At 37.7% G+C, this 25,633-nt stretch overlaps 1 protein-coding gene across 2 annotated transcripts in view; it reads right to left on the bottom strand.

Annotated features, from left to right (window-relative positions):
• STK39 (serine/threonine kinase 39) overlaps positions 1-25,633 on the bottom strand; it is a 105,269-nt gene that overhangs the window by 39,839 nt on the left and 39,797 nt on the right. For both annotated transcript variants that reach the window (XM_075093362.1, XM_075093363.1), the window contains exons 9-13: positions 24,453-24,501; positions 24,281-24,346; positions 3,643-3,765; positions 3,487-3,519; positions 1,482-1,549 (exon numbers count right to left, since the gene is read on the bottom strand). In XM_075093362.1, the coding sequence (XP_074949463.1) occupies positions 1,482-1,549; positions 3,487-3,519; positions 3,643-3,765; positions 24,281-24,346; positions 24,453-24,501 (339 nt within the window). The remainder of the gene's footprint in view (positions 1-1,481; positions 1,550-3,486; positions 3,520-3,642; positions 3,766-24,280; positions 24,347-24,452; positions 24,502-25,633) is intronic.

Consider the following 25,633-nt stretch of genomic DNA (forward strand, 5'->3'; position numbering starts at 1 on the left):
GGCTTGCTTTTAGGGAGGGGAGGGGGAGGGAATTTTTTCACTCATGAATTAGGAGGATCTTAACAAGAATAAAAGTTCATCGTGCAAATAAGAGTTGGAAATTCAAGTCTGCTAGGATCAATCTTTCTTCACTTCTGGCTTAAGAGCTGCAGAAAACGGCAAGCATAATCCCTGACATTTCACTGTACTTGCAGGACTAAAATGTTTGCCCTGTGGATATGCCAACGCTGCAAGTAACTGGGTAGAAGCTAATCACTCCATAGGTTTAATAATAATTTAAAAATACTCAAAGCACCTCACTAGTACATCCACATAGCAGTATAAATTGGTCTGTTTTGTGAATGGTTTCATCTACCTGTCTGTCAGCAGAGGGATGAAAAAGAATATTGATAGCATAACTGGGCAGTTATTTAAATTGGACAACTAAAGTGATTCCAAATAATCTCTAAGTCTTTTCTCTCCCCACAATCAAATTTATTACTCCTCCCTTCAATAAACAACCTTTGGCAGCCATACAATTTTCTGAAGCTGTCACTAGAAAAGTAGTCAAAGAAAAAGGAAGATAATAGGTTTTGGAACCTGGCACTCATTCTGTGTAGATTACTAACAGTTTTTGATGTTACTGTTCTAAAGCTACTTGTTATGCATAAATCTGCTATTTCTAACATACTGGTTGTAATTTTGTAAATATTTCTCTACTTGACTTTTTACCTTTTTGTTAGCATAAAACCCCCATAACATTTAACTTTTCCCCATAGCAGTAGTTGAAAGTTTATAACCCCTCAGGGATATTCTGTCAATACAAATTGGATGTAAACAAGTTTTAAAGTGAGTGGCAGTAAGTTTTTTTAATGGAATTAGTGATTTAAGGAAAATGGCTGTAAATACACGAAAAGTTATCAAAGCTTCTTATGAAAAAATACTTTCATCCAAGAAATAGACCGCATAATTAAACAATTTAAATCTTGATTATAAACCGATTTTAATTAAAGCTAATCTGACTCATTTTAACTATGTATAAATTTAAGTTGGACAACATATTTGTATCCATTTTCCAAAATATCTGTCACTTCTCCACAGTGGCTGATCAAACTTGCCAGTGAAAAACGTTTTGAGTAGGCAACTTGTAATACAGCTACCGTTTATTTCTGTCAGAGGCTGACTGTTGAAGTGTGAAAGAAACTCATTAAAAATCTCTCACTGTGATCCTGCATTGCAAAGAAAAAAAGAAAAAGAAAATACTTAATGAAGGGTTCACTTAGCCTGAAGCCACATTCATATTCTGCTTTTCATTTTACACTATTTCAGTAAGCAATTAGAAGACAGCAATTAGTCACAGAAACACTATTCATACTGGTCATTCTGGGAGATTAAAGAGGTTGACACTTATTTTATGTTAATATTATGAAAGTAATGAGGGGCATCATGAACAATACAGCCAACCAAAAAGGAATGCTAAAATAAATACAAGAATCTCTTACCTTAATCTTAAAACAAGATTCACAGCACATGGAACTTCACTATATTCGTCAGTAACAGCAGGCTGAGACTATTAAAGAAAAGAGCAAGAAGTCTTATAAAGGATGCCAAAGGAAAAAAAAAAATCCCCAAATACTTGCCATGCTAACAGTTTGAAGTTAGCACAGAATATTTTACACATCCTCTAAGTCTCAAAACCTTTTAAACATTTCCAGTAACAGTCTCAAATATAGCTGATACCAGTAAAACTGCTATATTTCAATTACAGAGATACAAATGATAAGGCCTGCATTAAAGCACTGAGAGTAAGAGCTTTTAATCCACCTTGCATCAAAGCTCCAATAACCTATTAAATAATATGCTCACAGTGAGAATACCAAGCTACTACTCACATTATTTTTGTGTAACAGTTTTGGTTGTTACAGAAGTCTTGCATCTACCCATCTGCAAAGAACTAGTAGCATATCAAAGCAGGCATCACAGCTCAGAGCATGTCTTTCACAGAGAAAAAAATCAGGAATACAGATATCTTTCACACTATCACTCCTCCCTCACACTATGATAACCTCCCCAGCCCTCAACTAACATTTATATGAATTCTCAAGCAAAAGTGTATCCTACATACAGAGTACCTAAGGGTCCTCTACCCTACTATGATTTCATACCCAGCTAGGCATATTGTCACCACTCACAGGAGCCTGTTCAAAGGTTATAGTTAAGTCCTCCCAAAATCAAAACTTTCATGATAAATCTCAGATAATTGTTCTCCAACACTTTTTCACACTGAAGCTACTTTAAAAAAAAGTGTTACACAAGATCTATATTTTGTGTATTTTAAACAAAAATTAATGAATATTTGGAAGATTATGTAATCACTACAAGGGGAGTAGATTTTTTTCTGCTTCAATTAAGTTCCTTCCATTCATATAAACTACTACTATTACTTCTGCATCTTCAATGGACCTGTTATTTCAGTGTGTAGGAATATGCAGCCCAAAGACCAACAGGCACACACCAACAGTGACAAGCTGCATTAGTCTCAGTTCCAAGTCATCTGGTGCAGTTAGGAAAACAAAAATCAACAGAAGACTTCAAGCAGAGGCCCTTTTCTCCTTCATAAACTAAACAACTCATAATAGAGAGTTACCTGTATAAAGTGAGTCACAAACTGCAGAACATTCCACTTCTAAGACATTAGAAGACTGTCTGGTGAAAGTTTTTTTTGTAACTAGCTGATGTAAGACATTTCAGATGCTGAAGCACTATGTAAAATAGCTCTGCAATGGAAATGCTGGGGTCATCTCAGGAGCTAACAGGACTAAACCTGGCAGGAAGCTGATAGTCTTTTAGATGGTTTCTATGACACCAATGAAAATCAGAGAACCTAAAATTGCAGGTGAAGTGGCATCCACCCAAGGAAGAGACATTTTTAAAAGAGCACTTTGGCTCTAAGCCAGTAATCCTATTAAGCAATTATTTATAGCAGCAAAGTTTCCCACACTCTCAGCACAGGGCCATGAAACTCAATACAGTATTTATTCCTCTGAATAAATCTACTATGCCACAGTACTAAACTATTTTACTGTATACAGGATGAAGCATTTTAATTACAAGCTATATGTCGTGCTACAAATCCTAAGAATGAAAAGTTATTTGGAGATCATCTGGCTACTCTGAAACAGCCATCATTACTCTGACAAAAAAGACAGCAGTTACTGTGATCCAGTTATGAAGGGTCATGAAAAACAGCCAAATTGCCTATCTTAACCAATTCTCCTGAGCACGAACATAACATGACTTTAAATTTCCTATCCATTTTATCCAGTGTGTGCTCAAGTTAATTGTTACAGGCCCAACTGCATACAGCTCTATCCTCACAAGTGCTTGCTTTACAAGGCTGCAGAACAATACTCCCCCCTCAATTCACATTTTTAACAACAGAAATGAAGAAGAAATCCCTTCACTCAAACACTTGGAAGAAAAAAACATTTATAAAGACATTTTTACCTCTGTGTTCTCTTCTTCTTTCACTCTTCGTGACTGGAAAACAAATGCAGTGAGATATGAGCTATGTAGCCTTATGCATTAAAGATCCAGAAATACTAACAATTAACACTAAGACAGAATATCTTGCAGAGTGTAAATGTCTTGGCACAAAGTTACCTTTTCCTGAGAAACAGCAGCTTTGCCTTCCTCACTCTTCTCATCCATTTCATCATCACTCCATTCCCAGTCCCCATCTTCTGTTTTATGGAGGTGACCACTGGAACCTGGTACTCGTCTCACCTATTAAGTGTTCACCATTACAGAGACATCTTCAGTCTTTACTGGTGTTCTGGTTAATCAGCAATTCCTTGTTATTTTTTTCTATCTGCTTTCATTAGTTTACTGGAGGAGTCATTGGCATACTGGAATAGTATCTGACCTCAGGGGTCATCCTTGAGCCAGTGGGAACAGCTAAGCTATGCTAAATTCATATGGGGAAACGGGGATTGGGCATATTTCACAACTGCTTAGGAAGAAGCTCAAGTAGATGACAACTGCTTACTATGAACAACTTGAAATAAAAGGAAGCTATTCAAGGAAGCAGAAGTTACATAGCCAATGTTGCTCTTGGGACACAAGTCTTAAAAACTTTAATTGTTCTGCTAAAAAGCTTTAAGATGTGTAAAGGCATCAATGATACTTTACTTTTAGAGTTACCCGTATTTTAAAAAGGAAAAAAAAAAAAAAAAGCAGCTGCATGCAGACTGAGAAGGTAGGAAAGGCGTGCACCACACCAAACTAATTGGGCAAACTCCTGTAGATCAAACAGTCTAACAAGGCTTAATAGGGGTATTCAGCAGCTAAATCGGAAAATCAAATACTCTATCAAATACTCTTCTGATGCCATCTTGCTCTTTGTTCAGAGCCTGACAACAGGCTTGTTTTCCATGGATCATGTTTAGCCTATTTGAGCAAAACAAAAGAACATCCAACAATTCTTCCCACACCTTGGCATGCATTCATGAGACTCATGAGATGGCTGGAAGCACAGCACAATAAGCAGCAGCCCCACTGGTGTTTAGATTAGAATCAGTTTCTCCAATTATTTCACATAACTGAGCCAATACACCGTTCCCACTGCACAACATCAAATGCTCACACAGGTAAGCTCCCCAGCATTATAAATTTGTAAGGCTTAAAGCGTATCCTTTTGAATTATAAAGAAGGAAAAAAAGTTATTCAGTAAAACAGCCTGCACATTGGTAAGAGAACAAAAGAAACAAAGCATTACATGTTCACAGCACACAAAAGGGGAGAACTGACTTGGCAGAGAAGCAGTTTTAGACTAAGAACAACTGCTGGAGAAGACATCTAATAAAAACAGCTTTTTTAAAAAAATTATGAACTAGATCATCTTAGCTCAAAATTGTATATCCTGTTTGCCAGTATCCATAGTAACAAAAAACTTCATTTTCATAGATTCCGTTCTGTGGTGTTCTGATGTCTTGCACTGAAGTATACTGAGCACTGATTAACTTGGTTCTACCATTCTAATGGTTGGTGGTGGTGATGGAAACCCGTCCTGCCAGCACAGCTACCTCACAAAACAGGGGATGTTAAAAAAAACAACAACCAACACACACACAAAAAAAAAAACCACCAGTTTTTTCAACCTAATGAAACTTACAGAAAGAGTAAACTATTGTTAACCTTGGTCTAAACCCCTCCAGTCCCTGCAAATCACAGTGTAGTGATAGATGCAGCATGTGACAGATTCCAGCTGCTGCCAAATCCCATCAGGTAGTACTTCAGCAAAATATGTGTGATATGAAAACAGTATAGGACACTGGAAGTCTGAGCTGTGTGATGCAGATATTAATACAATTTTTTCCAAAGTGGCTCTGCATAGAGAGCTGGGCACTTAAGCTATTTCTCTACTGGATTTGGACCAAGCACAATGTGGAGCTGGCTGGCCTGAAACCACAACAGCAAGAGTTGAATTGAACTTAGGAGCCTTCTTTCAAAACCTTGTGCATACACAACTAGGTATCTTGGCATCTGTCTGCACTCCACCACTCTTCCTTCCTTGCCTCACTCCCCAAAACCACCCATCTGCTCCTCTCCTTTCCCTTCTGCACATACAAGACTAAACTAAAGGGTGAAGTTTCCAGATCCTCAGCACACTTCTGTACCTTCCTCAGTCCTTGTGATATGCCTCCCTTACATGTCTCCCCTGCACAACTGAATAAGAGTGCCCTACTCAGTTTCTCCGTATTTTGTATTCCTTTGAAACTGAGAAGAAGGGAAACCTATGCAGGACACTGGGGGAATATCCTACTCCATCACTTGAGGGACAAATTTTGCGGTATTTTCCCTGTTTCCCATAGTAGGCTCCTAATGCACCAATTTTAGATCTAGCTGCCTTCAATCTTGGTAAAAAACTTGTATGTGTTTGGAAGGGAGGACCAAGCAAAAGTCAACAGAAGCAGTAGCACAGCAATTTTTTTTCATCTGCAATCAGCCCTGGCACAATCAGTGGGCTCTTACTGTCTACATCATCAGGGATTAGCATAGATACAAGGTAATCTAGCAGGCAATTTACTTGGTGCTTGTTGATATAATTTATTATCCTTCAAGGAACAATCCTGACATAGGCTTTTGTTTAACAGCACAAGCATTTTCCCAACAGCTATACACAAACCTATGAGACGACATCAACCACAACCAAAAACATGCTTTTCAAACAGACTAGGATAGAACGGTTTACAGACACATTTACGCACTTAAACAAAATCTCTTTGCAACAACTGAAGATGGATGCAGAAGACTTATTCTAACTAGAATGATTTTAATGGAGCTTAATGATGCTGGCAGAGAGTTACGGGAGAAAGCTTTACTGATGAAGATGGAGTGCATTTCAAGTTTTTAGATAGCTTGCCTTTTAATAAACAATAAACAAACAGCTCAAGGAAAAGAAAATCAATATCGTGTTATATTAAATTATTTTCTTAAAAGGTGTCTGAAGGCAGAAAAGCAAAAGTTTAGACTTGTACTGTTTCAGTCAGACTGCCACCAGCACATATTCACAGGAAAGAAATCATAATTTCAGCTATAGCAAATTATCCAACCTATTCAACCTTCAAAAATGTGAAGCTGTCTGTGACTTTTTTTTTTAATTGGTAGGTGTGCTTAATGCTTGCATTACTTAGCAAATTAATTTACACTATTTTTGATTAACAGTGGCTTTGCTTAGGCTCAGTTCTGATTAAAGCCAGAAGGACTCAGTCACATAGGTAGGGCATTTACCTTAGGTACAGGACAGGGCAAGAGCAGCACAGAACGTCTGCAAATAAATTTTCTCTTCACTCATAATAAACCTATACAACTCTAATACCACATATTGGATGGAAACATATCAGCTTAAGTTTCTGTTGTAATAGAAACTTATCGTAACACACTTTATATTAGTATAGTGCTGCTTCTCTTCAGATTGTCTAGTGTCTTTTCCAGAGTGCATTCATTGAAACGCATAGAGGTAGTAACAGATGTGAATTATTTTAGGAGACAGCTAGCATTTTACCATATTCAACTCACATTAATAAAAAGCAAAAATACACCAGAAGTAGTAAAGGAATAAACCCTACATTATACAGTTAAAGCTTTTTAGGCTTTGAATTTAGCACAGCCAGAGAACTACTTTGAAGGGCTAAGAAGAAAACTGAGACAATCTACTAGCTCGCTAATGTGGGAAGAGACAATCCCGAGACATCCATCAGGGCTGCACCGGCACCCCCACCTGGTTGTACAGTGAACTGATTCAACCCACCAACCTGGGAGAAAAACTAGTCTTTTTTCCTTTTCTGAACAAGTTTTTTGCAAGATTTGTGGGTTAAATATGCCCATCTTGAGGTCAAATAGCAAAGGCAGTAAGCAAAGAGGCAGAAACAAAAGGGGCATGGAAAAGGAAGTTGGATCATCTTGTTTTGGCAGTAGAAATCCCTCAGGATTCTCAAAATCAGGTACTCCAAAACCCTTACAATGCAGCATCACAACTGGAGTGCAAAATCTGCCACACTAAGTCTCCTCACCCTTTCATTTGTGCTCCTACAGTTATGCAGACAACCCGATTGAAAAATTAACAGGGAACACAGTTAGCTTGCAGCCAAGTCAGCTTTTTAATTTAGCTGATCACAAGCTAGCACAAGCCCTGGAGCCTGAAAAAGAGGAGGAGCTGGAATATAATTTTCAGTAGTTGCCTCAATCATCTGTAGTAACAAAGCATTGTAAATTCCAAAAAAGTGATACAGACGTAAATATGAACGGGAGCAATTGTATCCAGACGCAGCATACATTTGTCTCCATTCCCTTTCATGGGCACGCTAGTTTAAGTTCTTTAAATCTATTACACAATCTTTTGTCATTCCTTCTTGTTTTACTCAGGCCAAATACTAGGCTTTCAGTATTAGGCTCAGTCCTTTTCTTTCCCTTCCCTACATGCAAACACTATAAGCATATTGTTGGCTTTTCAGTACTAAAAAATACCCTTTTCCTAAGTATCTTTGCAGCTTTTTCATCATTAATTAGTTTATACAATCAACATTACACATCGGTATGCATTGCGGGGGGGGGGGGCGGGAATCAAACGACCTGTTTCCAGTTCCTTTTTTAATATGCTACTTTCTCATATGAATACCTTTTTTCTTAATGGAAAAAAAAAAAAACCACAAATAGCATAATGCTCTTATTTTATGTTCTGAAACAGAACTGTAGTATAGAAAAACACTATAAGAGTGTAAGAGTGTGGATACACACTTCACTGGTATCAAATATTTAACTAAAGAAGACAATTTTACTTTAGGAAAAACTAATTTGGTCTTGTATCAATATATTATTTGTACTTTCAGAAGGGATACATCTAGGATAAGCATTTAAGCATTGTAATGACAACTGCAGAGTTTGAAGACCACAGTAGCACCACATTAGACATGAATCAGGTCTAGGGGTCAGCACCCATTGTAATGATCATAATCTAATAAACTGTATGAACATCTATAAGAGTTTAAAAACAGTCATAATCCATCCAATCAATAAGCTCCAGCATTGACCAGTTGTATCTTTGCTTAGAAAAGAAAAAGTAAGCATGAAGGCAATCCTTCAGCACTTTACGCATTCCCTCAATTTCTAGTAATCCTCTTCTCATACTATGCTTACTTTGTCACGACACACTTTAAATAATGTTAAAAGTCGTAAGACCTTTTGATAACCACAGGATAAAATCAAAGCAATTTTCTCCCTTTATGAAGAATCTGTTTCTTTAACACTTGTCTTTGGCCACCAAACACTTGCCTTTTGTGCTACCCCCAGTCCTAGTTTGCTGGGATGCAATGTTATCTTCCGCTCTAACCTTTTTTCCCCCATCTCACAAAACACAACAGAATTAAAATACCTTTAGAAAGGTACGCCAAGTCACTACACTAAAATCTTGAGAAGATTTTTCACTTCATCACAATCAAGTCTTTCCGACCTTTTGGATTACCCTTGAAGTGTTCATCACAGAATGTGGTAAAGCTCTATATCCCTTTTGTCCTTACAGGTCTAAACAACCTTCAATTCAGGAAAAACCTCCAGCAAGTACACTAGGAACCATTATAACAGGTCTGTGAGGAGAGGAAAAGAAAAAAAAAGGAAAAATGGAACAAAGATAAGCAATCACTGAATGTCACGAATACCAGAATTGTTCTGCTAAAAATGTATCTTCATCAGGGTGGAAACAGTATTTCTCTAGATGACATTCTCACATACTTTACTGTTTTGATTTTCTTTCCAATTTACAAGCACAGGTATGCAATACACAGAAAGAAGTATCTTGCTGAAGAGTAGTTATATACATACATGTACTGAACTGTAGCCTGTTAAGCACTTGCATTGCACAATACAACAGGAATCTGTGCCTCAGGTGTCAAGCATTTGTAGCAAAAACATTAGAGTATGCCCATCGGGGGAGAGGGAGGGAAATGACTATCCCATTTTCTCCCATCAAACCATAGCCCCCTATGGCAAATCTTACAAATTCTTTCCTATAGCGGCGGGCAGCTTAAGCTACACTCTGAAACGCTGCAGCTTGTGCGAGTTACTGAAAACGCTGCAATGGGCCAACACAAAAATCACTACAAAGAAATGATGAGGCGAGTTCATGGGGACTTGATGGCCTACATAACACTCAACTGTTATCTAAAAAAATAAACTGGATGGCTACTGATAGAAGGTTATAGAAAGCTGTGTTCACCCCTGCACAAAGTATTCATTTGTGCTTTGCCAATAATCTCAGCCTCACTGGGTCACTGCAGGAACCCTTGGAAAAACTGATAGAAACAGCAGCAGAGCTGAAGAGATCACACAAACAGACAGCAATAACATCATCAAGATATTTTCAAATAGAAAAGATATTCCTACCCAAATTCAGAGAGACAATGCAACATGATGAACATCTCAGAGGGCATCTCAAGTCCCACTTAAAGACTCTCTTGTATTTCTGACAGAGTTCAATTTCCAGCTCTGCTCAACAAAAGCAGTTTTCAAAATGTATGCTGAAGATACATTTCACAAATAGGGGCGCTAAGAGTTTTTCTACCCTCAGAATAAAGTACTAAAGGAAACTCGTATGAATGAACATCAAGGGTATGCAAGACACACCATTCATCCCAACTTCCAGTACCACCCTGGGAGGGAGAAGAATTACCTGAAGACAAGGAGGAAGTTTAAACCATGCTTATCTTTGAGACTTTAAGATATAACTTAGGAAGAGTACTACATAGCTCTCAAAGGACACCATGCAATCAAGAAACAAAAGAAAGCCCAGACTTCATGCCCTGTTTATCAACTTTCAATGAGATTCAATGACACTTTACCCTTGAGAGAGTAAACCTCTCTTCTTCTGCATTTCCCTCATATGAACTGTCCTTCAAACAAAGCACTGTGCTCTTCCTGATTCATGCTATCTCAAACTCCTGCTGTTTACTTAACAACAGTCAAAGCGTCTTCTTTCTATGTCCCCCTTTTCTATCTATGGGGGGATTTTTAATACTGTAAACAATTTGGCAACTACACCCATGGTTTCTATCATAATGACATATTGACCGCAAATTCACAATTCAGACTGCTGGAGACAAGGCATCCTTGCAGTCCTCCATATGCAAGCCTAAAACTGCCAGTGGACTTCAGTCCAATTTCCCAGTCTCTCTTGTGTCAGTGCTGAAATTGGCAAAAGAGTCCAGCAACATGAGAACTGATGCTCATCCTCAAATGACATTAGCAATTAGTGCTATAGGTAGTCTGAATTCCATATTCTCATTCAGATCCAGTTTGCTTCAGCTTGATTTGTTCCAACCAAATTGTAAATGACCTTTCATTAGTTTTCTTACAAGCTAGCATAAGAAGGGTTATCCTGAGTGGTACTCTTTTAGGACCAAAATTAATTTCTGAAGTGCCAAATGAACAGGGAAGAAAAGGCAAATGGAAGGTAAGAACAACAGTCTTAACACTGCTCCTAGCAAGAATTTACAATAGGGGCTGTATGTGGAATATTGTAAATATTTGGAATTTCAGTACCAGTTACCATTTGAGGTATTACTAGAAGACTGATATCAAAGGCAGCATCTTTGCATTTCACCCCAATCATTACAGTGTTACAACATGTGAGAGTATTCTATATATTTCTCCTGATACTCTGCTACAAGCCTCCCATTTTACAGAAGGAAATAAAGAAGCAGACAAATTAAGTGATTTATCCAGAGTCACAAAGCAAATCTGAGACAGAGCATGGAACTGAAACAAACTTGTATCTCTACAACAATGAGGAAGTTCTTTTACATGGCATGCAGTAGCTATACAAATTCAATTTCTCCATCAGCTTTAGTCAGAATACACAGCATTGATAGTTCTTTATGCTAGGATTATATCTCAGTAAATATTTCAGAGGGAAAGAGAAACAAGTTAAAACATGTTCAATTCTAATTTGGGTTTTATTGTTTTAAAAACCTAAATGCTCCTTCCAAAATAGGACCTAAACTGAATCATAACTTTAGCTAATAAAGAAAACAATGAAAGCCTTCAGCCTTACAAAGACAAATTAGCACATATTAGAAAACATATTTCACATAAAACAGAAGATCACACAGGGAATAAAAAATTAATTTGAATGACTGGCACTTAAACTGCACCCAACACAAAAGCAACTCAGAACATTTTAATCTACAACCAAAAGCAGTTTATAGGAGGAAAAATTTAACAAGCCACTGACAATATTACCACAGCTGTGAAGAAAGACATTATGAACATCAGCTGCAGCAGAGAATCCTTGGACAATTTAGTGAGAGAAAAAATCATGACTACCACTAAAATAATAAGCATCATGTTGTTGTTGCATATATTGTTGCTGGTTAAAGCTTATTCCAGTATACACCAGGGTCACAAATATTTAAGAATAAATGAAGCTGCTGACAGAACTATTTGTCCTCACCCTTTTAAAGTAGGATACAGATAAGTTAACATTTCCAGCCAACAATAGCACACATCAGCTTTCCAGAATGGCTGCTTAACCAGATGAACAGGGCAACTGTAAATCCCGTCCATCAAAGATCAGTCCAAAACAGCCTGACAGAAAGAGAACTCCAGTATCAGAATGCAGAAGCTGCCCACATTTCCCAAAGCCTAATGACAAGCAGGCTACAGCATAAGGAAGCAAAACATAAGTTGTTGTCTCTAAGCACTGATGTGCTTGCTATATGTAGATGTTAGAGACAGGGGAAGGAAGAATCTATTATTCATCACTGATACTTTTGCTTCTGCAATCTCTTTACAAGTTTATTTTTGTAGGGTGACAAGGAAGAGAATGAACATTTTCGGAATATTAAGATCTTTCTACTTCCTTATGCACAACTACTCAAAACAGCAAAGAACTGGGCCCACTTACAGATTTAATATTTTATTTCAGTGTCTAACTTTAAAAAAAAAAAAACATAAAAAGGACACACTGTGGGATACCATGCATACACACATAAAACTACTGCAATTATAGAGGGTACACCACATGATCTAGACCACATTAAAAATCCATTCTTTCAGTAAGGGTAATATTATGTATCTATTGTCTTTCTCCTCATTCTACAGGAAGATGACTGAACTAGTAATTTTGATTCTTCCCACTATCTCAGTTATTTAAGCTATTCCTATTAAAGTCTCTGGCCACAGAATATTTGGGATGGAGTCCTGGGTAGATTTAAAACACCATTTTTGACTCTGTTCCACAAAAGAGCATGGTGATCTGAAAGTATGCTAAATAAGATGCATTTGTGTAAGCAAAATTGATGGCACTAACGAGCATTAAACATTTCGGAAACATGGGAGGTGCTTTGCCATCCTCCATATACAGGTAACTTAGAGCCCAAATGTAATTTGTTCCTGAATTTGTAGAGCGAGGCAAATGTGTAGACCCTACCCACCTGCAAAAGTCTTTGTGGAACCTTGACACTGCTCCCTATTAATTTCTAACTAGATACCAGTCAGCACTGTTCTCCATTTTTTGCACTTGCATATCTACAGAAGGCAATCCATATCTTTTTGGGTTTTTGTGTTTGTTTATTTTTTTTAAACACATCCTTCTGGAAATACTGCAGTCAACAAATCAACTAGCTTAGCTTTTTCTGGAGATAAAATTGTCTTTTATTTTACCACTGATGCCTTCAGCTACATCTGCTAGTACAGTATTCAAGATATGCATAATCCCACGTGCCCCAGAGAGCAGGAATGACAAGGTGGTTCTTTAAACACCTCATCTTTTTCATTTTCTGCAGTCTGTCCTAGTAAGAGCCCAGATTTGACTTTCGGGCAGAAAAGAGAAAGACCAGTCAACTGACACTGTATATCTTCACCTTTCCCTAAGACTTTCCCCAAGACTGGTTCTTACAGGAGACAGGACTCCCCCAACACAGATCCCAGAAGTTCTTATAGAACAGGTATGCTGAATTACTCTTAAAAGTGCAAACATTACTTGATAATTGGCAAGGTGAGAATTTTTGCATCCCCAATACCCATCGTGTTTCTTTTTCTTTTTTTTTTTTTTTTTTAAATCAGAAGTCCCAAGAGCTTCACTTCTCATACAGCTTCATGAGAAGTATTTACAATGTCAGTTACCACGCCAGTTATTTCATAGGAAGAACGATGATGAGAAATAGAACATTACTGAACAGAGTTTTGGTTTTAACATAACATTTTGCTCTGTGTATTTCTCTCTCTCAAAAAAAAAAAAAAAAATCCAGACCAGTTCCTTCCATATACATCTTAAGACTGCAGAGCAATCAGATTTTGTCATTTTTACCTTTAGCCCTCTTGCAAACCTTTCCTGAATACTTCCCAAGATACAAAAGCAAATTTCAACCCCCATACCTATCACCTATGCATTTATTTGCATTGCAATGCAACGGAGGAAATCAGCATATCATCACATTTATCCATCATGGCACAAGCCTTTTGCTTAAAACAGTTACACATCTAATCACAGATTAGCGCTTGAGGTAAAAGGCAGACCATGAAGAAGTCAATTTCTACAACATATTTTCATGCCAAAGATCATCAGCCTTTTTGCATCAGAACACATACACTGTAATCATATTTTTGCAAAAATAGAAAAAAAATCTAAGGTCCAACACAGAGCATGAATTCCCACATGTACACATCATCCTTTGTTCAAGAGCTGACGCATTTCCTCAAGAGAAGGCTAGTCCCCATCCAACCCAGTCTCACAGGTCACGTAAGCATCCTAATCCTTGCACTGCTGGATATTCTTAAATTCCCCTCAGTTCATTACAATGCAAAGTCTCATTTTTATTCAGATGCAAGCCACAAAAATTCTGCAAACCTGTATGTGCTTTATGCAATTGGGAATCTTGTTGTTTCTCACCGCGACTTATGCACGCTATCATTATTAATGGGATGCACCACTACCTTTCTAAAACAACACCCTGGCCTTTCTGCTCAAAAGGTGTTATAACAACCCAGTAATTTGGTGTTAGCATTCCCTCCTCTTAAGCCACTCTGCATACTGCAAGTACAATGGGAAAAAAATTTCCTCTTAGCCTTTCTTTGTTTTTCTCCTACCTGGAAAAAAAGTTAGAACTTTAAGTGTGTCATATGCATATGCTGGAACATGGGAGGGGTTGGCTTCTTTGGTTTGTTTGGGGTTTTTTGTTTTGGTTGGTTGGGGGTTTGTTTGTCTTTTTAAAAGCACAGGCAGGCCCAAGACACTGCTATGACAGCAAGAATTTAATCTGGCACAGAAACTAATTCTGGGATAACTGCAACTGCCCTTTCAAACCAGACGGTAATCTTAAACTCTCATCTCAGAATAAAAATTGATAAGTACAAGCCATCATTCAGGGCAACATAAGCCCCTTCCTTCTGCAAGAACTGTGGAGCTTTGTTGCATTATCCCTTCCATGGTACAAAGAGATCCAAGTCCTCTACTTCACTGCCCACAACCACATGCCACAGAAACTCTACTGGGAGGAAAAAAATCATGTATGCAGAGAAGTATAGGTAAGGGTGGTCCTGGATCCTGAAAATTTGCAGAAGTTACCATTTATACTCCACATCAAATGAATTGTTCTTGCTTCTCTACATTGCATAACCATGCCTAGGTTTTGTCCAAATTTCTGACTGAAAGGACACAGCTGATTTAAGGCTTTGCAGTTCCTGAAAAATATCTTCAGTCATTTCTGATACATACATTCCCTGATATATACATATCAGATATATATTCTGATATATACATTCTGATATATACATTCCCTATGTGAAACAACAGAACTTTTTGACCGAAGAACACAGGAAAGCTCCTAGGAAGCAAACACGTTCTTTGGTGTACATGTCTCCCATGCCCTGAAGTCTCAGTCTGAAGGGTTTGAATTTCAGTATTCCAAGGTGTGGGAGGAGACGAGATGTCATTAGCACTTCAGGTGGTATGTCCTGAGTCAGTTAAAAGCAAGAGCAGAGAATATTCTTCCATATATATGTTATCTCATTAAACAGATACAAGAACATAAAATCTGTCAATTCCAGTGGAATTCTTCAATTCCAAGTCAAATGCAAATGGTGTCCGCAAAACATGGTGACACTGAAAGAAACTGTTACCCCATTTAAAATTGCGCATTATAATAACAGCAAAAAATATTTCATTTACTTTAGGGTCAAGCTTTCATAAATCATACTTTGATCTCACAATAATTTTCTTCAAAAATTTAAACTGTGCCTCAGTTAGAATTAAAATATATATTCACAGATATCCAGCACACCCTTCCAAGCAGCTGTGTGTTGTTTGCTCTGAGGTGTGCAATGTTATGTTTATGGAACATTTATAATTACCTTCAATGAAAAAAGTCAATATGGAAAATCTGAGTCACTCACTATTGCAAACTTGCAAATATTTGTTTCTTCCTTAATGCAGCACAAAGTATTATAAAAACTGAAAAGGCATTTAAGTCATTTAAGAATTGGAAATACAGGAATCTCCACAATTTTTGTGTAAATTACCACTTGCACTCATTAATGGAATCAACTTAAAGTCAAGAAATGCAAGATCACTACATTTTCTTTCATAAGAGTACTGCATAAAGGAGACTGATAATTCTGCATTGACTAGGACTTATTCAGCTCCCTCTACTGGTTCTTGAAGGGATAACGCAGCACGAGTCAACAAAGAATAGAAATCCATTAAAAAAACCAAAGACCATTTGCTTTAAATATTTATGATGCTAGTTTGTTTTTATAGCCAAACACAAGCAGTATGATGCTCACATGATGACCAGTGTGACACCTGAGGGCAGGGCCATCAATTAAGACTGCCACTCACAGTTTAGAAATAGAATACAGTGCAGCAAAAAGTAAAAGCAAAGCCATTAATAGCATTAACAGGAGGAGGAGGGAGCACATTATTACATCTCTAAAGAAAATGCTGGAAAATGGATACAAATGCTCAGTGTACCAACTTCCCCACCAACTCTGGAGGTTTCCCTGTTAAAAACCTCCTCCTTTTGCTCTTTCACTGAGCCATCTTTCTGGGTTAATGCTGCTTAGAGACAGCAAAACGTAGTGGCTCAAAGTAGAGACACTATTTTGTCACATAAACATCTTGTAAGTAAGTGCAGGTAATTCCCTGTACTCCTAATTTTGCTTTCCAAAACCATGAGGTTTTACATAAATACTGCAACATACTTATTATCTCTGCTCCAAAATTTGAACCTGATTTTGTTTTGAGAAATTGCAGTGTTTTGCAAAAATCCCAATAACATGGTAAATGTGCAAGTTTAGTAGTTCACTATGATTTCTGGTTTTCAGACACTGTTTCTCCATTTATTAGTTCCACTACGTAAATTTCATTACTGAATGTTATTAACTGCAAATAATTCTTTAATTCACATTTTAACAGTAGTCCTTTCAGGCATGAATGTGTACCTGTGCTGAGGATCTTTTCAATTAATTGTGTAGAGGAGTTGCATTGTTTCTCATAAGTAACTCTTCACCTCAAAACCAAGGAATCCCAAATAGACTGATGACCTGATGGCTAATTCATACATGCAGAGAGAGGCTCTTTTATATCTTCTTTCTCTTCCCTGCTTGGCCACCTCCTCCCCTCCAATCAAATAAAGGTGCCAAGGCCAAGAAGGTACCAGCAGGAATCAAAGGAAGTCAATCAAAAAGACAGTGAATTGGCAAAGTAACTTGATACTTTGAAAGATAACGAAGAAATATAAAGATCCAGATCTTTAGAGGGTCTGGTATCCTTCCTGGCTGCTCAGATGAATGAGCATCACGATGGTGCTAGTTTAGTAGTTAGCACTACTAAAAGGCTGTTAGAGGGATCCCTGAATCTTCCTTTTATAATCAGCATTTTCCAGTTCCACCACACTTTCCTATCATCCAAGCAGTCTGCTTGCTTAAAATGACCAGAGGGGAAAAGAAAGTAGACAAATACAGCCTCATGTAGAGCTTTCAATACTCAGTAGCAGAAGAATCATTATAAGGTGGATTTCACTGCCAGCAATATGGTCACGTTAAAGAATATTTAGGAAAACAGCCTACCTACTGTAGAAATCAAAGAAGAATTTACCATGGTTTTCACTTACTTTCAGGCTCAAAGGCTTGAAAGCACCATATTTTAAGGTGAAATTCTGATTTCTTTCACTATTTTCTACAAGGTTTCCATTTATTTATCCACATAAGAGAAATTACTGTAATACACATTCTGCATTCCACAAGATTTTAAGGAGACCTAAGCTTATTCAAGACATTTTTTAAAAAATTAAGGCAATCAAAATGAGAATTGAAGTGCGGTTCTCCAAAAAGTTACAAATGAACATGAACACAATGAACATAAACCTGCAATTTTTATAAAATCCGATTTTATAAAACCCCAGTGTTTCTACTTTAGTTAGATAGCAAGAAGACACATACATTCAACTAGACTATAGCATTTAAAATAACAGACCTAGAGCCACTCCTAAGCAAGCAATGCTCTCCCAGCCTGCACGACTACAGTTCATGAAGGACTGAACCCAGCTCACTGCACTGTGCCTTAGATGCGGCTGCCCTCTGCTGTCTATGACTGCCACACAGCACAGCTGCGATGCACACATCTTTGTCATCCAGTTGACATGTTCACATACTATGTAACTTTATGTTTACCTGCAGATGCACAGTTTGAATAATCTTCTTTTGGAGCTGCTTTTCAGCACTCAACAAAAACCAGACTCTACATATGAACTAGTGCTACTGCAGTCCATCTTCCTGCTCTGCTGGCCTTAAACTACCTGTTCTGATTAAAACCTTGAAGTTTTCAGTGCCAGCCATAATTTTAACTTCTTGAGCCAAGAGCACTTTTTAGCTAAATTAAGTCCCCCATAATACCACTGGGTAGCACAGTCTCAAGGATATCCTGCTTCACATGTACTTCCCTTACAGTTCTCCCCAGGAATTTAAAGAATATCACCTGTATCAAGCACAAGTGTGGGGAGGCAAGTGTCGAAACAAATAGCATGCAATATTCTCATGTTGTACTTCTAAAAGCTTTACAAGGTCTAACCAGGAAAACTTATTTAATTTTTGCTTTCTTCAGAGTGTTGAGCCTGGACTCTTTTTTACCTTCCTCCCTTCAATTTATTTTTTTTAGAACTAGGAAGGCTAAAGATTTAACTTCTCCAAACAAAAGCAAAAATTCTCACATAGCTATTCCATCAGTCTTTCCGCAAATGGTAAACAGATGGCAATGCTGCTTCTGAGCCACCTTGTATTTACAGAATCCTCTTTGTAATTCATCTCCCCACGTGACCTGACAAACTTCCCCAAAATATACAAAGTCACAAATAACACACCATTCCACATGCTTCTAAAACTCCATATTACTTTTTTGAGAAAAAACAGGCAGAAAGGTGGCTTCTAACACTCTGCTCAAGAGAGCACAGTGGGAAACCTCGTGACACTAAGGTGACCCTAGCAAGGCAGTTGTGGCTGCCTGCATTGACAAAATACTGATTTGGCTTATAGACTGGAAACAGATTTAACAACAAGTAATTCCATTGAGTCGCTTTCCACCTAGGACACCATTTCAAAACCAAGAGAGGCAATCTGGTTTTGGATGTCATGCGAGGTGTTTGTGGCTTCTTTTCTCAGAAGCCAGACAGGTAAAACCAGCACCTTCTCACACATCTCAGCAAGAGACAGAAAAACAAATCATTAGAAAACAGGACAATAAAATAGGATTATCTTCTGGTTAGTTCCAAGACTTATTTCCTGATCAAAGAATCTACCACCAGCATCATGCACATCTGCACTTCCTCCATCCTGTCTTGATTCTTTAACTAGGACTCCTTAAACAGCACCTTTAAGAATACACTACGCTTTTATTTCACAGTAATTAAATCCCCCTCCAGTACTGGAAGTTTCAACAGCTTAGATAAACGTCAAATATTTAAAGCTATTGGTCTAATCAGAAAAGTTCTCATTATACACCAACCTCATGTCCACATTCTAGACATTTTTGAACAAGTTAACAGGTCACTAACACAACATTAGCTAATGAGCAGATCAATGCTGTTACACAAGACAGTGACTCATTCACTGCACAAATGAATTCTGAGGTTGACCCATGATAGCCCATGAACTGGAAAACACTATCCAATAGAGGAGAGGGTTACTTTTTAACAATTAAGATTAATCATGTGTGAGCTTTTAAACCCTGCCAAAACAAGTAATAAAAGTTATTGCAGAGATACTTACAGCCATCTGAATTAGAAAAGACACTCAACTGAGCCAGCCAGTTTGTTTTAAAGTTCATCTATTCTGTACTAGATTAGCTCCATTTGAGAGAGCACAAAATCCAACCTCACAAACTCTATACAGATGGCAAAAGCACCCTATGAAAGAAAGTTTGGACAAATCCATATACTGCATGAAGTTCCTGTATCTCATGGCACAACTGCATTTAAGTACACCTGACAGATATGCTGAGAGCAATCTTTTTTCCTTTATCTGAAATGTTAAAACAAAGCTAATGCAACTGCATGTGTCTGCCCTTCAAAACACTCTCCACTTCTGCTGCCCACTAATGCAGGCACTGCTTCTGATTATGTGAATTTTTATCAAGTGCACATTTTATGGAAAAAGTTTCCATTAAGTTTTATTTCCAACAACTTCTTGAAAATAAACAAACAAACCCATGTGGTCTGAATGCCAACTTCTCCTATTTTTTCTAGTAATATCCAACAATATAAAACCCGTTGCACTATTTTTTCATTTGTAGCAGTGTTCTGGGTAAACTGAACAACAATTAAACCTCTGCAATGGAAGGGCCTCCCTCACACAATGTCTTGCCAAATAGATACTTAGAGTTCAGCTACTGTTTTCCAGAAAAAGTGTTCTAGTATAGCACGTGTCCCTTCCCTTTATACATCAGCATTAATGAAATAAGCATTTCTTAAAGTGTAAAGAATGATAGCAACAAATATACATTTTTATTAATAATTTAAGCTCAAACTTACGTTGCGCTCTGCTTTCAGAAGGTTTGTAGTGCAGCTGTACTAATACCCATCATTGGTGAGGCGTAGCTATCAGATTAAATCCATTACTTGAAACAAGGAAATGTTGCATACATGTGTCTAGCTGAGGCGCAATCATGCTGTTAGAGCTGTCCAAGAAATCTGGCATCTAATGATATCTTCCTCACTAAATGCAGGGGATTGTTAATTTCTTCTATAGGGTAACATGATCATTTCCTTAAATCAGCTGTACTGCAGAGCTAGAATTCCAACTCATCACTAAGGTTATTTTCACTGAACTTTTTGTTAAAACTGGTATCACTCACACCAGTCATCTCTTTATGCTGTCATAGGTTTTTCTCAGTAACGTACGACTCTGAGCTCTAAAGAGTTTCTATTAGCAGCACAGAACAATACCACCTTCCCAAAAATAGAATTCAAGCCCAATTATTACTCAGGTTTTTTTTTAACTAGCAGCACTTCAGACAGCAATGAAATAAAACGCAGATACATGTTTTATCCTGTTCACTTTGTAAAAGCTGCAGTCATGCGGGAGATTTTCAAAATTAAAGAAACAAGATTATAAAACCAGGGCCTTTGGGCATACAAAGTACTTACAGTTATAATTAATTTTTTAGTGTGACGAGATTTCAAAACTGAGCGTGGCATTCTGGAAGGTATTTCAAATTTCCTCTATTCCAATATAGAGATTCTGATCGCAAATGAAATGACTTAGCATTCAGTTCAAAATTAAAACTACTTCAACACGTGCTAATAAATAGGGTGCCTAAACTCTTTCTAAGCTGTTGTGTAACAGGGGCGTACACAGCCCAGATCCAAGCAGGACACGGCAGGCTGCTCTACCATCACACCACCTAACAAGGCAGAGGCCGCAATCAGGGCTCTGACGTTTTGATCAACCACAAAAGTGCAGCCTCAGAGCACGTCCCCACTTACCAGACCACACTGAACTCAGACCACTCACCCGTCTTTTCTCCATTTCTTCTTGACACCAGCAATGCTCTCGCAAGTGAGTAGTCACATTAATGAAACGCAGAATTGCCAGTAAGAAGTTGCATGGTGTAACGCTCATTTCTATGGATCAGTACTGGTATATACTTAAAGCAGCTTCTGCACAGGAAGAGGCAAGACACATTCCTCCTGGGCAAGTCAATTCCAGAAGTGTTTCAGTGTTATACTTCATTACTAGGATAGGGCCAGGAAGAAGGGCACAATTTCAAAATTAGCAGAACTAAAAGCAAATAAAGAAACACTGGAATAGGAGTATATGTGCACAAAGATGTAGTTTACAACTCTGATGTTAAACTGTATTTTAAACACACTATGTAGGTGTTGTTTAATTATCAAATTGGGTTTTAAAACAGGGCGTGTCTTCACAGCATTGAATACTTTCCTCATGCATACAAGACCACATACACCTGCTTTCAGGATTTCGCAAACAGACCTGAACTCATATTTAGTCAAAACAGTTGCCAAGTATAAGCTGTAAAGGCAGAAGCAAAACATGAGAACACTATGTCAAGAGAAAAGAATTTAAAGTTAAAACTAACCTGAGGATAGAGTTCTGGGCAATAAGGCAAAGTAATTATACATGTAGCAAATGCAAGAAAAATTAAGTTAACTGCAGGGCAGATCTGACATCTGTGCTAGCAGCAGTCCTACAGATCGTTAGTTAGTTATAGGCATTTCACACCAAATGCTAAAGACAGATAATCTAAGCAGTGATGACACCAGCTCCTTCCCACCTCTTGCCCTAGTGACATTCTTTCCATTACAGGGGTTACTTCTTTCAAGTGTCCTCTTAGACATTTTACATGTTAACGTTGAACCAAACTCTACTTACACAAGCTTTTATAAATAAAACCCCACTGTTTTAATATTAAAACACATTTATATTTTATGGTATCTTAAAACAGCAGCTACAAGCAAAGTTGTAACAAGTGAATTAAATTTTAAATCCCTGATGAATTTTAATAGTGTCTTTTTAAAATATAAATTTAGCATTTTCACTAGCTAAAACCTAAATATTTTTCTACTTATGCTGTAATTAAAAGACCTATTAATTTGTGTCTAGCACCGTATAGCTTTGTTTTCTTACGAATCACTCCTCTTCCAATTCAAAAGAATTGTCTAAAAATTCATTCAGAAAACCATTTCTGGTGATGTACAGAAGGCTACGCTGCATTAGTTTTGCAATTCCAGAGGCTAAGTTATTTAAAGAAGTAAGTACACCTTCATGTATGTATGAGTTAACACGCAGCCTCTAAAGTTGACCTGAGGACACAACTGGGAAACGACTCATGAGGCACATGCGTTATCAGAAACCTAGCTGGTACTGTAACACATCTAAATTACATCTAAAACACGTCTGAATGGCCCAAGATGTAAAATGAAAAAAAGAAATTACTCTAATTTCCCCCACCCCAAGTTAGTTTTTTTTATGTGGGCATTGCTGCCACCACATGGCCAAACAGCTGAACTACGCCTACCCTTGCTCTGCACCTTGCAGATGCTAACCTGCTTAGCAGACTACCCCTTCCGCAAGCCCTCTCCCTCCATCTTTCTACTCCAGTCTCTCACAAAGCCCCATCATTGCCACTGATTTCCCAAATTACTGCCATCCAACAGAAGATTAAAGCAACTTAAAGCGCTCAGATCTTGCTGACAGTCTCTTCCAAGTATAGGCCACCAGCTGTAGGAACAATTTGGGTTGTAGAATTATGCCAAACCAACATTCACAAAGACAACAGAAAATCTTGCAAGTGCCGGTCCACGTAACTGAAACCTAACTGATGGGCCAGCAAAGGCTGAAACAGTTGTTCTGCTGAAGTGCCCTCCTCGAAACATCCTCCCAGAAAGCCTGCTTTCAGAAAGCTGGACTCAACATGCTACCCTGTCACCTGCAGAGGCTCAATCTCTGAGTAGGATCCTCATACTGAAGAGATATGTTGACTTAAGTCACCAGAGAAAGGGAGTTCCATAATTTCTCACACACAACAAGCAGGAGTCTCATTCATTCCTGTTTATTAGCTTTTATGAACAGTAGCTTGCGTCATACTTAAATTTTTAAATACTTGCCTGTTAAGATTTTTTTTTTTTAGTTCTGCTGCTCACAATGTGGTAAGCTCATTTACACAAGTGCCAAAGGAACCACAGAAATACCAGCATATGCCATAGCTGTGGGTCTAACTCCATCACCTGTGGGATAAGGCTCCACTGGTCTGAATAACTCAACAGCACTCTTGCAGAGTTTGAACCCAACTTCCATACATTTGGGCGTCACATTTGAAATAATCCAAAGAACCAGATAGTCCTCAATAAATACCATTTATTTATATATTATAGTATCCTTACCCTTTCTCTAGGCATTCAATGAAGACATGAATTCTGCAATTTATGAACCTATATGCTTACAGATCACTTTATTTGCACAACCATTTCACCTGTAGCTTTCTAAAAGGGAAGGGGGGAAAAATTACCATGTATAATGACAAATACCTTATATCATTTTGGCGAGGCCAGAAAGGAAGTCAAAATGCCCCAGGGTTTGCTGGAGAAAGCTAGGCTAAAAAAACTATTCATTCAACAGTCACTATCTTTGAAGGACTGAATAGGAGAATGGCTCAGTCAGTCAACTAAAACATAAGGCAACTGAACAGTCCCTGCTTTCTCTTGCACACCAGTCAAGAAACAGACGTGAATACACTCACCTTTTTTGCTCTTTGCGCTATATTAGGCGTTCTAGTGAGAAGCTTTTCAATCAGGTATTCTCTATTCTGCAAAACCAACATTTGGCAAGTTAAAAACCAATACAAGGGAAGAAGAAATTTCACGTAGATTTTAAGGCAGAGCAAAATTTACTCGTAGGGTTAAACGTTTTACCTTGGCTTTCTGGAAAAATTTGCATTTTAAAAGTTCTGCTGCTGTGGGCCTGAAAGATCAATAATAAATTAGAACAGAAAACAAAGACCCCTCTCAGTGAATACAGTACAAGACGTTAGTTAAATAGTACGTCTCTAATACTTTTGAATTAGTACTGTATGAATGGGGAATGACTGATAATAGCTACTGAATTAATTCACATGTACTCACTTACCACACATGAAAAAATTAAGCCTCCCTACAGCAAAAGAATACCAACAAAAAAAAAAAAAAAAAAAATCAGTCTCCAAGTTGCCAGTTATCCCCACTTTTCTTTTAACACAAGTGCATTTTACCCTTACAACAAACAAAAACCAAAAAAAAGGTATCATGTTCTTCCCCAAGTGACTACGAATGCAAATGAACTTTGCTCCACAGCAATAAAAGGATAATAACATTTTCCAAACAGTAGTATCAATACCTGCTACCAGCATTCTTTCACTTCATTGATGTCAGCAAGTATTCACAAGACTCTATACCAATACTATTAACATGATGCATAAACCAAAAGAAGAGTCATTAGGAGCATCTTCCAACCAAACAGACAAATAAAAATCAAAGCAACAGTTATAAGGTCAAAACCTAGACGTTCCACTTTTACTTGCAGTTCTGTTCAAGTCTCTTTCTTCCCATTGTCATCCAGTTTATATTTTTGATGTTTTCAACAGATAATCACGATCTCACAGCTACCAAAGTGGTTCCAACAGCAGGATTTGTGTCCCCTACCTTCAGGGATCTAAAAAGCTACTTATCTAACTAAAGTCAGGCTCTGGTACTTAAGCAGACTCTGGAGAGAAAGTGAAACATCTCTTGGGATGAAATAAAATCCTCCAGGTTCTTTCCACCCTTTCCATTAGGAGCCCATACTACTATCCAAGACTAATTTTGACACAGATAAATTTAGGGAAGCCGAAATTGACAAGATTAATAATTTCTAAATTAACAGAAGCAATATCTGCTATTTGAATTAAAACAAGAGGTTGGATATAGGACAAACTAGATAAGACAGTGGAAAGATTCAATTTGGAAAATTTCAGTCTCAAACCCCAGCCCCCCCCAAACCTGAGCTAGTTTGTTTCTCCGAGGAGACATCTGAAGAGTAAGTGAAGAAGAGTAGTAAGAAGTGTGTATGTATATATTAG

This window comes from Phalacrocorax aristotelis, chromosome 5 (assembly GCF_949628215.1).
Source record: "Phalacrocorax aristotelis chromosome 5, bGulAri2.1, whole genome shotgun sequence".
NCBI classification, from domain to species: domain Eukaryota; kingdom Metazoa; phylum Chordata; class Aves; order Suliformes; family Phalacrocoracidae; genus Phalacrocorax; species Phalacrocorax aristotelis.